This window comes from Benincasa hispida, unplaced genomic scaffold (assembly GCF_027475165.1).
Source record: "Benincasa hispida cultivar pf3 unplaced genomic scaffold, pf3_genome.v1.1 HicScf148, whole genome shotgun sequence".
NCBI classification, from domain to species: domain Eukaryota; kingdom Viridiplantae; phylum Streptophyta; class Magnoliopsida; order Cucurbitales; family Cucurbitaceae; genus Benincasa; species Benincasa hispida.
The window spans coordinates 27,407-43,044 of record NW_028325831.1 but is presented as its reverse complement, the minus strand read 5'-3'; the positions used below and the strand labels follow the sequence as shown (position 1 = coordinate 43,044).

At 33.8% G+C, this 15,638-nt stretch overlaps 1 protein-coding gene across 1 annotated transcript; it reads right to left on the bottom strand.

Annotated features, from left to right (window-relative positions):
• Nucleotides 1–14,025: 14,025 nt before the first annotated feature.
• LOC120078691 (basic form of pathogenesis-related protein 1-like) lies at nt 14,026–14,529 on the bottom strand. Its single transcript, XM_090309265.1, has one exon. The coding sequence runs from the start codon at nt 14,527–14,529 to the stop codon at nt 14,026–14,028; it is 504 nt and encodes a 167-aa protein (XP_090165391.1).
• Between the last annotated feature and the right edge of the window lie 1,109 nt (nt 14,530–15,638).

Genomic DNA, 15,638 nt, shown 5'->3' with positions numbered 1-15,638 from the left:
CAGGTGGCTTCTTTAAAATTACTTAGGGTTTAAGGATTCCTCTCAATAAGACACCTAATCTTGGCTAACGTTTGCCCTTACGTCATCATTCTTTATTTGTATTCAATTTTAGGGTTTTTCCATGTATAATCTATAAGATCGTGGCCAAATTCAACGCATAATTCACGCTTTTGTCCAAATCTCGCTCTCTTTGTTCTCAGAATCTCGCTCTCTCCAGCTTTCTCACTAGTTTGGCTCTCGTGACTCTCGCTCTCTCTCTCGCTCGTCTCGCTCCCGCTCTCGCTCTCCCTCCCGCTCTCACTCTCGCTCCCGCTCTCGCTTTTGCTCTCGCTCTCTCCTACTGTCTCGCTGAGAATCTCGTTCTCTTTACTCTCGCTCTCTCCAATGTTCTCTCCAATCTCGCTCGTTTTCACGCGTGGTTGCCTTCACTACTTGTAGACTCCACTTCTTCTTTTTAACTCTTTCAAATTTGAAGAGTATATGGGCAATTAATTCACCTCCAATTCTTCCAATGAGTAATGTCCAAAAAAAAGTTATCTACTGCCCGTTGTCTCCCGAATTAGCTAGCGTTCAACTTCCAATTAATCCTCCCTGATTCTGCTCCCTTATTCATTATTTTTGGATAATGAATAAATTTCCAATTAATCAAATAAATTTCCAATTTCCAATTATTCATATTTTTTTCCTTCTAAATTTCCACCCCTTTAAATAAAATTTCGTCCTGCTTAATATTTGACATTTAATTTCCTGTATGCGTACAAATCTAAGTTGTTACATTCTTCCCCCCTTAAAGAACTTTCGTCCTTGAAAATTTCTTGGTTCTTAAAAAGATAAGGGTATTTGCCTTTCACCTCTTCTTCTCGTTCCTATGTAGCTTCTTCCACTTGCTGATTTCTCCAGAGAACCTTCACTAAACTTATTTCCTGATTACGAAGCGACTTCTTCTCTCTTGCTAGGATGCAAACCAGAGTCTCCTCATATTCCAAGTTTTCACTTATTTGTAGAGGTTCATAATTTATTACGTTTGATGGGTCAAACACGTATTTTCGAAGCATCGATACATGAAAGACATTATGTATTGTAGAAAGTGTGGGTGGTAATGCCAATCGGTAAGCTACTTGGCCAACACGTTCTAATATTTCAAAGGGTCAAATGAAGCGAGGGCTAGGCTTACCTTTTCATTCGAAACGCATATTTCCTTTCATTGGTGCTACCTTTAGAAATACGTGATCTGCTACTTTGAATTCTAGCTCTTTTCGACGATTAACAGCATAATTCTTCTGTCTGCTTTGAGCTGTTCGCATTCTTTCCCGAATTAGCTTAATTGACTCTAATGTTGGCTACACTAATTCAGGTCCTAGTAGTGTTCGCTCCCCGATTTCATCCCAGTGTATAGGGGATCTGCATTTCTTTCCGTACAAGGCTTCGAAGAAAGCCATACCAATTGTCGCCTGATAAATATTATTATAAGCAAATTCTGTAAGATGTATCTGCGAATCCCATGCTCCAGTAAAATCCAAAGTACATGCCCTCAACATGTCTTCTAGGATTTGACTAACTCGTTCTGTATGATCATCAGTTTCTTGATGGAAGGCTGCGATGAAATTTAGTTGTGTACCCATTGCTTTCTGCAAACTTTTCCAAAATTTGGAGACAAAACGAGGGTCTCGATCTGAAACAATTGATACTGGAATTCCATGTAACCGGATGACCTCTTTTAAGTATATTTGAGCTAGTGCTTCCGTAGTGTGAGTAGTCTTGCATGGTAGGAAGTGGGCTGATTTGGTGAGTCGATCGACAATCACCCAAATCATGTTGTGGCCTTTAACAGTTCTCAGGAGTCATGAGATGAAGTCCATAGAAATATGTTCCCATTTCCATTTTGGAACATTTAGAGGCTGAAGGAGTCCTTCTGGTCGTTGTCGTATAGCTTTCACCTGTTGACAAACCAAACATTTACTTACATAGTCGGCTATATCCTTTTTCATGTTACACCACCAGTAATGTGCTTTCAAGTCTCGATACATTTTGGTACTCCCAGGATGTATTGAAAAGCGTGATTCATGAGCTTCATTCAGTAATTCTTTCTTGATTTCTTCATCATCTAGTACACATAGATGCCCACAGTAGAGGAGTGCAGAGTCTGGGGCTATGGAGAATTGATTGGTTTCTCCATTCTCTGACTGCAGTTGTTTGTTTAGGTATTTATCTACTTGTTATGCATCAATTATCCTTTGCCTTAATGTAGGTCTTGCAATTAACTGTGCTATTCGAGTTGTGAAGGTGTTTGATATTAGTGAGATCTCAGTTTTTTCAGGTCATCCATTATGTGTTTGGAGATGGTACTTAGAGCTGTTGTATGAGCTGATTTCTGCTTAAGAGCATCAGCAACAATGTTAGATTTTCCTGGATGATAGAGGATCTTACAGTCATAGTCTTTGACTAATTCTGACCATCTTTGTTGCCTCATATTTAACTCTTTCTGGGTAAAAAAGTACATAAGGTTTTTATGATCTGTATAAATTTGGATCTTTTCCCCATATAAGTAATGTCTCCATATCTTTAAAGCAAAGACTACGACAGCTAACTCCAAGTCATGAACGGGATAATTTTGTTCATAAGGTTTTAGTTGTCTTGAAGCATATGTTATTACCTTTCCGTGTTACATCAATACATAACCAAGCCCCTTCTTCAATGCGTCACTGTATACAGTTAAACCCCTGATCCGTCAGTTATGCTGAGAATAGGGGTTGTGGTCAAATTTTCTTTTAGTTCCTGGAAGCTTTGCTCACATGCTTGGTTCCAAACAAAAGGATTATTCTTCTTAGTAAGGTTAGTTAAGGGTAATGCTATACTTGAGAAGTTCACAAATCGTCTATAATATCCTGCTAATCCAAGGAAGCTTCGCACCTCGCTGACTTGTTGTTGGGCGAGGTCAGTTGATAACCATTTCAATCTTAGCAGGATCCACTGAGATTCCTTCTTGCTTTACAATATGCCCTAGGTAGGCAACTTGTCGCACCCAAAACTCACACTTGGAGAATTTGGCATACAACTTTTCATTTCTTTTATGGAAAGAACGTCCCTAAGATGTTTTTCTTTCATGTTCTACCTCTGATATGGAATAGACTAAAATATCATCTATAAATACGATCACAAAGTTATCAAGATGATCCTTAAAAATTCTATTCATCAAATCCACGAAGGCTGTGGGGGCATTCGTCAATCCAAAGGGCATCACAACGAATTCATAATGCCCATATCTTGTTCGAAAAGCAGTCTTGGGTATATCTGACTCCTTGATTTGTAGTTAATGATATCGAGATCGTAAGTATATTTTGAAGAATATTGAGGCTCCTTGTAATTGGTCAAATAGGTCATCAATGCGTGGGAGTGGATACTTATTCTTTCTTGTCAACTTATTCAACTCCCGATAATCTATACATAAACGCATTGATCCATCCTTTTTCCTAATAAAAAAAATAGGTGCTCCCCATGGAGACACGTTAGGGCGTATAAATCCCTTATCTAGCAATTCTTGTAACTGTATTTTGAGTTCTTTTAATTCTGCAGGTGCCATTCTATATGGTGCTTTAGATATTGGTTCATCTCCGGGAATTAGATCTATACAAAATTCTATTTCTTGACTAGGTGGTAAACCTGGTAACTCTTCTGGGAATACATCTTTAAATTCCCTTATTACAGGAATGGCCATAATTTCATCCTTTTGGTTTCGTAAATCTACTACGCTTGCTAAATATGACCAAGCCCCATGGTTGAACAAATGTTTAGTTTTTAAGGCTGAAATTATTCTTGGGGCTGATGGTGCATTAGAACTCTTAAACATAAACTTGGTTCCTGTTGGAAAGGTGAATATGACCTCTTTATTATGGCAATCTGTGCTTGCATAGTTTGTTGCTAACCAGTCCATACCCAGTATTATGTCGAAATCACTTATGTCTAGGATGATAAGGGTCACCTCTAGTTTATGTCCTGATACTGACAATTCACAGTTTTCTATTACTGAGTGGGCCAACATAGATACTCCGACAGTAGTAGCTACGGATAGAATGTAGCCTAAGGGCTTTGATGTTAATTGAGCATGTTGTGCAAATGTTGTAGAGATAAATGAATGACTAGAGCCCGAATCAAATAAAGTGAAAGCATAATACTCGAGGATGGGTAATATACCTGTAACCACTTCATCTTGATCCTCTGCCTCTTAACGTGTAATAGTAAACACCCGTCCTTTCTGTTGTTGGGTAACCTTGTTACTAGTAGGCTGGGTGGTCTGGGCCGTTGATACTTGGTTGATGAGCTTTGAGCAAGCCTTTGTATAGTGACTTGTCTGGCCGCAGTTGAAACACACCCCTAAGTTCCGTAGACATTGCCCCAAATAGTGTTTTCCACAATTTCTGCATTTAGAATATGTAAAAGTTTGACTCTTCTGTGGTGACTGTACGCCCTTAGTGCTTTGGGAAATTTTTGCTTGCCGTGGTGAGCGTTGGAAGCTCTGTTGGGCGAAATTTCCTCTTTTCATTTCGCATGCATCCTCGTTCAGAAGTTGAGGTTTTGGCAGCAAGATCTACATCCATAAGTAAGGCCTACTTGAGGGTAAGGGCATACTCTTTATGTCGGAAAGCAATAACAATGTCTCGAATGCCTTCTCTTAATCCCCAAATAAACCTTTCCACATTCTTCTCTTCTGTGTCTACTAGTCGAGGGACAACGTGGGACAAGCGATCAAATTTTCGTTCATACTCTGTCACTAACATGTTCTCTTTACGAAGATTAAGAAATTCCACTTCCTTTTGACATCTCACTGTCAAAGAGAAATACTTGTTGTAAAAAGCCTGATTGAATTGCTGCCATGAGACTGTACCTTTGATTGTTCTTTGTGTGGATTCCCACCAGAACTCTGCATCGCCTCTTAACATGAAGGTGGCACAATTTACTTTTTGTTCTTCTGGGATGTTCATATGGCGGAAAATAGTTATATTTCTATCCAATTCAATTACACATCCTAGCTAAAGTATGACAATGATGTGTTATTTATAAATGATGTCACCATGTCTAACAATGTACTCATCATTGACGTGACAAAGTCTAACAAGGTCATTTTTCTCTTTTTGAAATAAATTTCATCAAAATTGTACCTAACGCTTAAAGTCGATATATAATCTCATTTCTTATCAATTAGGTGTAGTATTGGAATTCTTGTGCTTTTATGATCTGATCCTAATATGTCTTAATAGACTTGTCTAATTGATTTGAAGTTTATTCTAACTGCTTTGAACTCTTCAAAAAAAATAAATAAATAAATAAAATAGTGTAGCTACATTAGATAAAAATATTCATAGATTAAATAATCATCAATTAGATTGATGATATATTTACGATTTTTGTTTGGCTTTTACATTCATCAGACCCCCTGGGTCAAAATGTATAAGCCAAACATGTTCTTTTGTCTTGTAGCCTTATCCAATAAGGTCCAATGACAATATTGGATGAACAACAAGATCTTTAGATAGGTAAAGTAATTTAACTCTAACTCTTAGAGAATTACCTATACTAGTCATTTTATTAAAATTGATAATAATAAATTTTAATTGCCAAAGCCAAGTATCTTTTTGGAGAAAATAATTTATCTTATTGTTCTAGATTCAATAATCCCGAATTTCTCAGTGTAGTATTTATATGTGTTAAACATTTTAACTCATACTAAATGTACTTATTTAAGGTTTAATATATTTCAAACAACTTTTGAAAATACACAATTTATTACATGAAACAACCATACCTTATGAATTAATTAGTAATAAAGTTTTGATAAATTGAATTTCTCATGTGGTGTTAAAAGTACCATCTTCAGCATAAGTAACAATTATGACATCTCATATGATTTCCCACTACACTAATGGAGATGGGCTTCCTGGTGTCAACATGGAGAAATAATTATACATCATTAAGTATTTTCCAAGAATTAGAATCTATTTGTAATGAAGAAAAATTTGATAATGAATCCTCATTCATCTATCTAGGTGTGAAATATTTATTATTCACCAAGAGTCTAGTAAATCAAAATTACTTTCATTTTTATTTTCATTCCCATCAAGGTATTTCCAAAATATCTCATTGTGTGACCCCCAAAGCTCATTTAGAAACACTTTCCTCATATAGCTCCAGTCATGTGATTTATATTCTTGAATCACAATAATTATTCTTGAGAATATTTAGATAATTGTCTAAATTAAGCTTATATTGACTTCAACTTACGATATGTTGTTGTCTTGTGCTTTAACTTTTAAGCGATATCCAATACGTCAATTAGAAGATAAATATAAGCTATCTCTCTCTAATTGTGATTCATTAATAACATGGTTCATGAATAAATCATGAATTGGCAACAGGTCTTTGAGAACATTTCTCATTTAAAGACAATTCAAAAGTTCTATTATCATTTAAAGTATTAATTGTACTTTTCCAAGTAGTACTTTTTCTCAAATTTTTTTTACTTATATTGGTAATTCAAAATTAAAAACATGAGAGAAAATGAAAAATCATTGAAATATATAGAATATATTAGTTAACAACATGTAATAAAATTTTCATTTAAATCCAGCATTAAAATTTATGAACCTTATAAATCATGTTTAATGCAATGATACTCCAGTGATTTAGAACAGGTGCCGTTGAAGGGTAGGTCAAGTGTTCCTTCACTAGATTGGGGCATTATCGGCCAAACATTATATCAGAATAGCTCTTATTCACATAACGTTTAGTTACCATTATTTGATCAAAACAACATTCACTACTTTAATGTGTTCTTGTAAGTGTAATCCAACATTTTAGATCTTATAGTTATGTCCCAATAAGCTTGTCAAAGAGTAGGTCAATATTAGAAATAGAAAACTACAGTCCTATCCACTGTTGGAGTTTAACTGGATATTGGCCCGTGCATGCAAACATCTTCCAAAGGAGGATGCTCTTAGGGCACCATGAGGCCAAACATGAGTCTCACGTCGTAAACAATGATGGAGACTACAAGATATGTTAACACATATCCTTTTCCCACATGATATAAATAATTTCTCTAATTCACCTTGGTCTTGGCCATGTAAACACCTTCTAAAGCGCTCCCAGGGTTGCCACGTGGCCAAACATGAATCTCACTTTATGAATCTTCCAATGAATGTAAAGGAGATGACATAATATATATCTTTTCTCCCATTAAGTATTTTATAATAGGGGTTTCATCACATAAACGAACTCAGGCTAAATCTTTTATCCAAATAATTTTTATTTATTTGCCAAAACATAACTATTATGTTTGGATAACTTCCATAATGTGAATTTTGCTAAATTTACTAAACACTTTAGTAAACTAGTCACATTATGTTTTAATAAAAGATTGGCTAGCTAACTCCCAAATCAGTTTTCAAGTAAGGGTGTTCCCTAAATAGTCTGTTTAAATACACCACTTTTGTTAGAATCTTCTTAAACAAAGTTCCTTTATATGTAAGTTTTTATTATTTAAATCTTTTGATTTACCAATTTTAAACTATTTAAAACTAAATTAAAAAATAGCACTCTAGGCCAAAAATGAGCTAAGGAAAGAGATTTAGTTCGAGTCAAAGCCGAAATTAATGTGGCCATCCTCGGCCTCAGCCAAAACCTAGCCGAGGGCCAACTCTAGCCAAACATGAAATTAGGAAACATTCATTGGGGTTGATGCTCTAAATCTCGTAGGGTCCTATAGATTGTAAATATTATTGTACAAACTCAGTGTGTATTTAATAAAATATATGATATTTTATTCATTGTTTATAAAATATATGATAGACAATGAATAAAAATCATACTTGATCGTCTACCTCCTGTTTTCCTCAATCCAAAATCATATAGAGCCCATAACTCTTGGATTCTCACACCGAGAATACCAAGGTAACAATTATGTTGGTGTTCTAATTTAGTTTGAGGATCAAGTTGGATTCGATTGGGATCAAGATTCATTCACACATTCGTTTAGATCGTGTTTTGATAGTTGCATTCGAGTTTGTGCTGATTGAACGATTTACTAAACGATCGAAGGATACATGAAGAAAGGTTCTTCAAAGGTTTGCATACTCCATTCCTTGTTTGTTCCTTTATAACTACTATGCTGTAATTTTTTATTATGCTTAACCGTTTTCGTTTAGACTGTAATTATTTGTGTTCTTTCTCAATGGGATTTGGAACGATTCGCTTCGGCTCACTGGATATCGATTTAGAGTTCCTTCATTAGCCTCCACTAGAAACCAAACCAACCAAATCAGTCCTCTTAGGAAGCATGACTAGGTACTTGACTCTGGTTGTACCTATCACATGACACCTTTCAGACCAGGGTTTAATACTTACAAGGATGTAGATGGAGAATCTGTGTACATGGGAAACAATGAAGCTTGCAAGATTAATGGGGTTGGTTCAATATACTTGAATTCAACAGATAGATCAATCGAGCTTCTAAGAAATGTGAGACATGTACCTTTTCTCAAGAAAAACTTGATATCTCTGGATATGCTGGACTCCACTGGGTGTGAATGCAGAGGAAAAGGTGGAGTTCTTGAGGTGATCAAGGATTCCAAGGTTGTATTAGTTGGTGGAAAGGTCAATGATCTTTATATTGTGAGAGGAGTAGAGATGATGACAAGTGCCTACACAGTTCCAATAGCAAGCTTAACAGATGTTGACTTGTGGTACAATAGGCTATCCCATATTAGTGAAAAAGGATGCAAGCACAATCCAAGTAAGGTATATTGCCCAAAGGTATCAGTGAGCACCTTTCCTTTCTTGAACACAGCATTCTAGGTTAAGCAACCAAACAAAGTTTCACAAAATCTCAACATATCACCAAAGAAACATTGGATTATGTCCATTTAGACCAATGGAGACCATCCCCTACACCAAACCTTAGTGGCTCAAGATTCTTACAAGGACAAGGTTTACCTACTCATATATGTAGATGATATGTTGCTGGTAAGAAGGTACAATGGAGATCTAACCCATCTTAAAAACCTCTTAAAAAGGGAGTTTGATATGAAGGACATGGGAATAGAAATCAAGGTCTTAGGAATAGCGATCCAAATGAACAAAGAAGAGTCTATTCTAAGCAACAATCAGTCCAATTACTGTGAGAAGATCCTTAAAAGATTCAACATGAATGATGCAAAACCTGTGAGCTTACCTATTGCTCAACACTTTAAGTTGTCATCAGCTAACTCTCTTAAAGATTCTAACCAAGAACATCATAAACAAATTGCTGTCGTACCCTATAATCAAGCAGTCGGAAGCCTAATGTATTTAATGATTTCTACCAGACCTGATCTCTCATATTCAGCTAGCTTAGTTAGTAGATATATGTCTAATCCTGGTAAGAGACACTAGGAGGGTAGTAAATGGATCCTAAGGTACTTGGTTTGGTCTAAAAACTCAAGATTAATCTACCAAAGATTAGTTTAACCAAGCTTAGAAATTTATGGATATGTGTATGCTGACTATGCTGGTGATTTGGATAAAAGAGGTTCTTAACAAGTTACCTTTTCCTTTATGGTTCTAATCTAATCAGTCTGGAAGCAACATTACAACCTATAGTAGCCTTATCTATAATAGAAGCTGAATATATGGCTTTAACAGAAGCAATCAGAGAGGCATGGTGGCTTAAGGGTTTGCTGAAAAACTTTGGAATAGATCAAATAGTGGTGAAACTCTACTGTGACAACCAAAGTGCTATCCATTTGTCCCGAAATCGACAATACCACAATAGAACTAAGCACAATGAAATCAAGTATCATTTCATTAGAGATAAACTTGAGACAGGGGAGATAGAAATTTGAAAGGTTCATACTTCAGAAAATGCAGCTGCCATGTTAATAAAACCTATTTCAAAACTTAAATTGATTAAATATTCAGAACAAGTTGGTTTCGAGCTTCCAGACACAGGGTAGACAAAACGGTTAGAATCAGGAAGATCAGAAGATTGCAAGGCATTAGAGTCAAGGTGGAGAATCTCTTACTCAAATACCTCGATTTTTATTTGTTTATAACTAATTTTTTGATGTAAATGGCCTGCTGATATGCTCTATAAATATCCCTGATCTTTAAAACAAAAATAGAGAGTTATCATCATTTTTCCTAGTTTTATGTAAACAACAAAAACTGTACGCAATCTTTATTAGTAAAAGAACTTGGATCTTCCCATGGACGTAGGCAGTCTTGCCGAACCACATAAACTTTGTGTTTCATTTTCTTGCCTTTATCTTTCTTGTTTATACGATTATCTTCTTTCTGCAAATCACGCGCTATAATTTCACCATTCAAATCGCATCGAATAACAGAGTATCAAGTTCAATCGTGCATCGATCTTCACTATCGAGTAGCTTTGAGTTGATCGTTTTCACCTTCGAGTCGCACCGAGTATTGTTCAAGAATCACCGAGTAAGATCGAGTATTAGTTCAGTTGTCATCGAGTTTCATCGAGGATTTAGCAGAGACTCGTCAGGTGAAGAAGATAATGATCATCGAACATCGAGTAGGAAGACATCGAGCATCGAGTATCGATCATCGAGGGTTTGGCAGAATATTTCTTAACCTTTTCTTCATCTTTCCAGCGTTAATCTTAAGTATTTGGGCCTAGTGAAGAATGGTTAACATTGTGTTGCTAATTGTTCCTCATTTTTGAATTGAATATCCGTTTGGGATTTATGGGCTATGATCCCTATTAGATAAACTCGGTTTCATGTTGAAACTAATTTTAAGGTCTCTCTATTTTTCTAATGTGAGATATTCAAAAAGGGCTCCTTCAATACAGTGTGCTTTTAGATTTATCATTGTTTAGTTGGATTTAAATTTTTTCGACCAAATATTCATTTCGGATGTATGGCCTCTGATATATCATATTAGATAAATATAGAGTTTCATTCTAAAATCAATTATATAAATCAGCGGTTAATTGATCATAGGTAGCCCTTGCAAGAAAAAGGGCTTTATAATAAATTGGTAAATGGATGCATTTTCAGCAAAAACATCCCCTTTAGACTTTGAGACTTCGTTCACCGGCAAGCTATGGAAAGTAATAATATTATGGTAAATTTGTGCATTTACCGATGGAAGTCCCATGTGCTCTGTCTTGTGAATGAGGAAAAAAGCCATACGGATTATTTCTTAAAAACAATACATTCATGGAATGTTTTCAAGTTGGCATTTCAAATACTTATAAATATTGATTTTTACATTAAAACGAGGCTCGATGATAATTAATGTTAACCACTCTCCACAAAATGTAAACCTCACATTAACCACCCTTCACTAGGGTTAATTAAACTAGACTGAAAATGTCAATCTATTTGAGTCCAGTTTAATTAAACCTCAGGTTAACCATTCTTCATTAGGGTCAAATAGTTTGACATTTTGAGTCCAGTTTAATTAAACTTCATTATTTTTAAACAACTGAACTCAAAATTTCACTAATGTAAATATAATATAAATAACATACATGTTAACTTGTTTAATAATCATAAAATGTTTATTTACCAATTTAAATTTATGTTAGAATTTTTTAGTTTTACAATTTTCCAAGAAATATCCGCCCGAATCAACATCTTATCCATATTTCCATCCAACAATCAATAAAATTAAGATTTCAACCTTTTCAACATTAAACACATCTCAAACATGATCTCAATTCTCAAAATTTGAACTCACTAACATTTCTCATTATAATGCCATATATACCAAACACCATGAACAAATGTCATAGGAGAGAAGTTCTTAAAATTCTTGAACTTTGATTACTTTTAGTTAGAATTTTTATTTTTTTATAATTCTTCTTTCTTTAATGAACAATTGACCATTTAAACAGGTATTTCCCATAAGGAATTAAGTAATTAATATATATTTTTAAAGAAAAATATTATATTTAATAGAGATTTAAAAAAGAAAATTTTTTACACATAAAAAAATTTTCAAACTATTTACAAAAATAGCAAAAAAATAAAAAAATAAAACCCTGATATACACCCATAAACTTCTATCGACGTCTATCAACGATAGACTTCTATCAATTTGTATCACTGATAGACACTGATAGACTTGTATCAGTCTCTATCAAAGAAAATTAAAATTTTACTATTTTATGTAAATAGTATACCTTCTTTTTCTACTTTTAAAAATTTGCCATTAAAAATGTAAATAAGAAATATAATTCCATGCACGTAACTCAGTCCTAGAGAATTTCTAGTGGTTCGGTCTCCACCTACTGTCAACATCCCTAAACTGTAGACATAAGCGATCAATTAACAACCTTGCAAAATTTCTTTTGAAATTAATATAAGTAAAGATATAAATAAATATCGAGGTAGTTGAAAATACAGCAATCAAGTCTACAATATAAGCAAATATAGTACAATGCAATATATCTATATATATATATATATATATATAGATATAGATATAGCAAAATTTAAATTGAGTTATCCGAGTCTATCAACAATAGGCCATATCGCGGGTAGGAATGTATTAGCAATAGAATCTATTGTTGATAGATTTTGCTATGTTTGCAATTCTTTAAAGATGTTGCCATACACATTCTTATTATCCCTAAAAGTGTTGTCCATTGCGATTAACTGTAAATATATCATAACCCATAAACTTATGCTGCTAGGTCAATTAGTTATTTAGTTTGGTATAGAGCAGGTAGTCATGTTCGAACCCCTTCAACGTCCTTTCCTCTCCCATTTAGTATTGATTACCATTGTTTAGCATTTTATAAATCTTCAAGCCTAGAGGGATAGTATAAATATTGATATAATTGAATTTATCATAATCCATTAGCTTATTTTGCATCAATTAGAGATTTAACAATTTTTACACATCAATATTTTACTTTAAATGAATTTTGAATAAGTTGTGATAAACCACAGATGCTGTAATAGTATACTTGAAAATTGAATGAGTGTTGATACATTAAATGTACATTACTGATTTACTTGAAATCAAATTTTAGTGAGTACTATTGATATACTATTGATACATCAATGCTATATTTTACATTATTTTTTAATCAATGTGCGATGACTGTAAACTAATGATACGCCAATGTAATATTTAGTACAACTTTTTGAAGGAATGATGATATTTTATTGATATTCTAAATGATATACTTGAAATACATTTAAATTAATACTGATATATAATTGAAATGTCAATACTATACTTTAAGTATACCAATCTGAAACACATGTTAGACTCAACACAATTGTTAGTTAGGGTTGTCAATTTTTCAAACTAAATTACAACCCTTATTTAATTAGAAATCCAACTTAACCTATCTCAACTATAAAATATTTCGGCTGGATTGTTTGGCTTGTTCCAGTCATAAATTCAAATTTTTGTATTAAGAAAATTTAAAATGTTAATATGTATCTATATATGTGTCTATATATATATATGTATATAAATATATTTACATATCTATTTTCAATCATTAGATTAAAATTTGCAACTCAATTTCCATATTTATTTGAAAATTTACATTTCACAAATGCTTAAAATTTTAAAATTTTAAGAGTTATTGGAGAATAAGTAATAAAAAGGAATTATGAAATTAAATAAAGTTAGAATTAAAATATGTATAATTTGAATAGTAAGAAAAAAAATACACTTGAAATTTAAAAATAAAACATAGGCTAATCCAATTCAATCCAAACTGGTGATTCAATGAATTGGATCCATACAAAGTTTTAATTTATTTAAACCACAACTCAATACAAATGAGATATCGGATGTGTTGGGTTAATATAGTTCTTTCGGCCGTATATACTTATTCATATGTCCATGTGTTCAACATTCAAATTAAAATATAATTCTAATACAAATTGTATGATAAAAAAAAAATATTGTATAACAAAAAATCTGTCTTAAATTTTGTTTTTTGTTTTTTTTTTTCTTATTAAATACCCAATCAACAAACCTTTTAATGATTATCTACTTTTAATATGGACGTTGGCCTATATAGTTGCCAGGAGGATAATAGTTACAAATCAGAAAAACCCAATTGTTCTGACATTTCACTTGGGCACAACCAATAGATTTGGTGTTCCTCCATACCAACTGTGTATAATGAAGACAATGGCTAGAGTCATTGACACACGTATTAGAATTGTAGTCATAATGTTTTCTCTCATCGGCCCAGAGACTCACTGCTGTCTCTGCTGTCATTATTTCGTATCCCTCTGCTAGGTTTTCACCATAAGGTCCTCCAGAGTGTTCCATCTGACAAGTGGCAATCTTCGTGTTAGCATAATTTTGAGCGTACGCTGCTAAGGTAGTGTTCCAATGGACGGGCTCGACACCAACCTCTGCACGGATGGCATTGTGGGCGGCAATGTAGTTCTTAGGGTAGCTTTCGGCCATGACGGGGGCAATGGAAGCTAGGATTAGGGTTAGGGTTAGCCCCAACAAACAAAGGGCAGAGATAATGTTGGAAAATGCCATATTTTTAAGATAGTTGTAGGAATAGTTGAATGTTTTGGATTTCAAGATTTGGTGTGTTTTCGGTTTGGCTTAGCAAAGAGTTTTTATACAGAGAAGAGAGATGAGCATGGTTCCATTTTAGGTGGTTATTTTGGAAGACAGAGCAAAGGCCTAATAATAGTGGAGCACCAACGAAATTCTCAATAATTTCTCATAAGTAATTCAATTTATATATGTATATTACTAATAATAGAATAATATTATGTTTGAATTTAGGTTTTAAACTCTTGCCTCTGCAACAATTTCATATGTTAATGGTTCAACATTGGCATGGAGATAAATAAACATCTTCATTATATCCCTAAAAAAATTGATAATATAACTAAAATATATATGAAAAACACACAAATGTTAGTATGGTGGTATATTCATTGATTTATTACAGACAAAACTTGAGTAACATATTTTGTAACATGTACTATGTCCAATAAAATATTTTATATCTTGTAGATTCTCTACCTAACGATTTTTCCTTCATCGGTTGAAGCGTGCACCACATATTCATTGACTTGTTTTCTTATTGTTGCATAAAATAATTTATTTCTTTGAATATCTTCTGAAGGTTGTATCATATATATTAATGGTCGGGTTTATTTTTAAGTTAGCTCCTTTGAAAAGAAGTGTGTGTTTTAAGGTTTTAGAGCCGGTCTAAACCTCAACCCTTATGTACTGTTTGTGAACTTTTTGTACTATGTTCTTAAGAATATTGCTAGTAGTTATTTAGACTAGGTTGATTGTGTATGAATATAGTAAATCACTTAGGGAGTGAGTGAGAACTCAGGATGAGTAGTTGATGTTATATTAGGGGGATCTCATTAAAAGCTTGGGAGAAACTTGCAAGCGGAAGTGAGAGGAGCTAAAACTTAGGAGGGACCTAGTGTTGAAACTGAAGAATAGGCTTTACGTGAGATGCTAACGATGGAGTCTATCATATAAGTACTTCGTTGTAATCGTTTAACTCTTTATATAATAAAGATCTTTCCACTAGGCATACATTCCCAAAGTATGTGACATTGCAACAAGCTGGGTTATAGAAGTGGGAGACCCTCTCAATAAAACTTAAGCTCCCC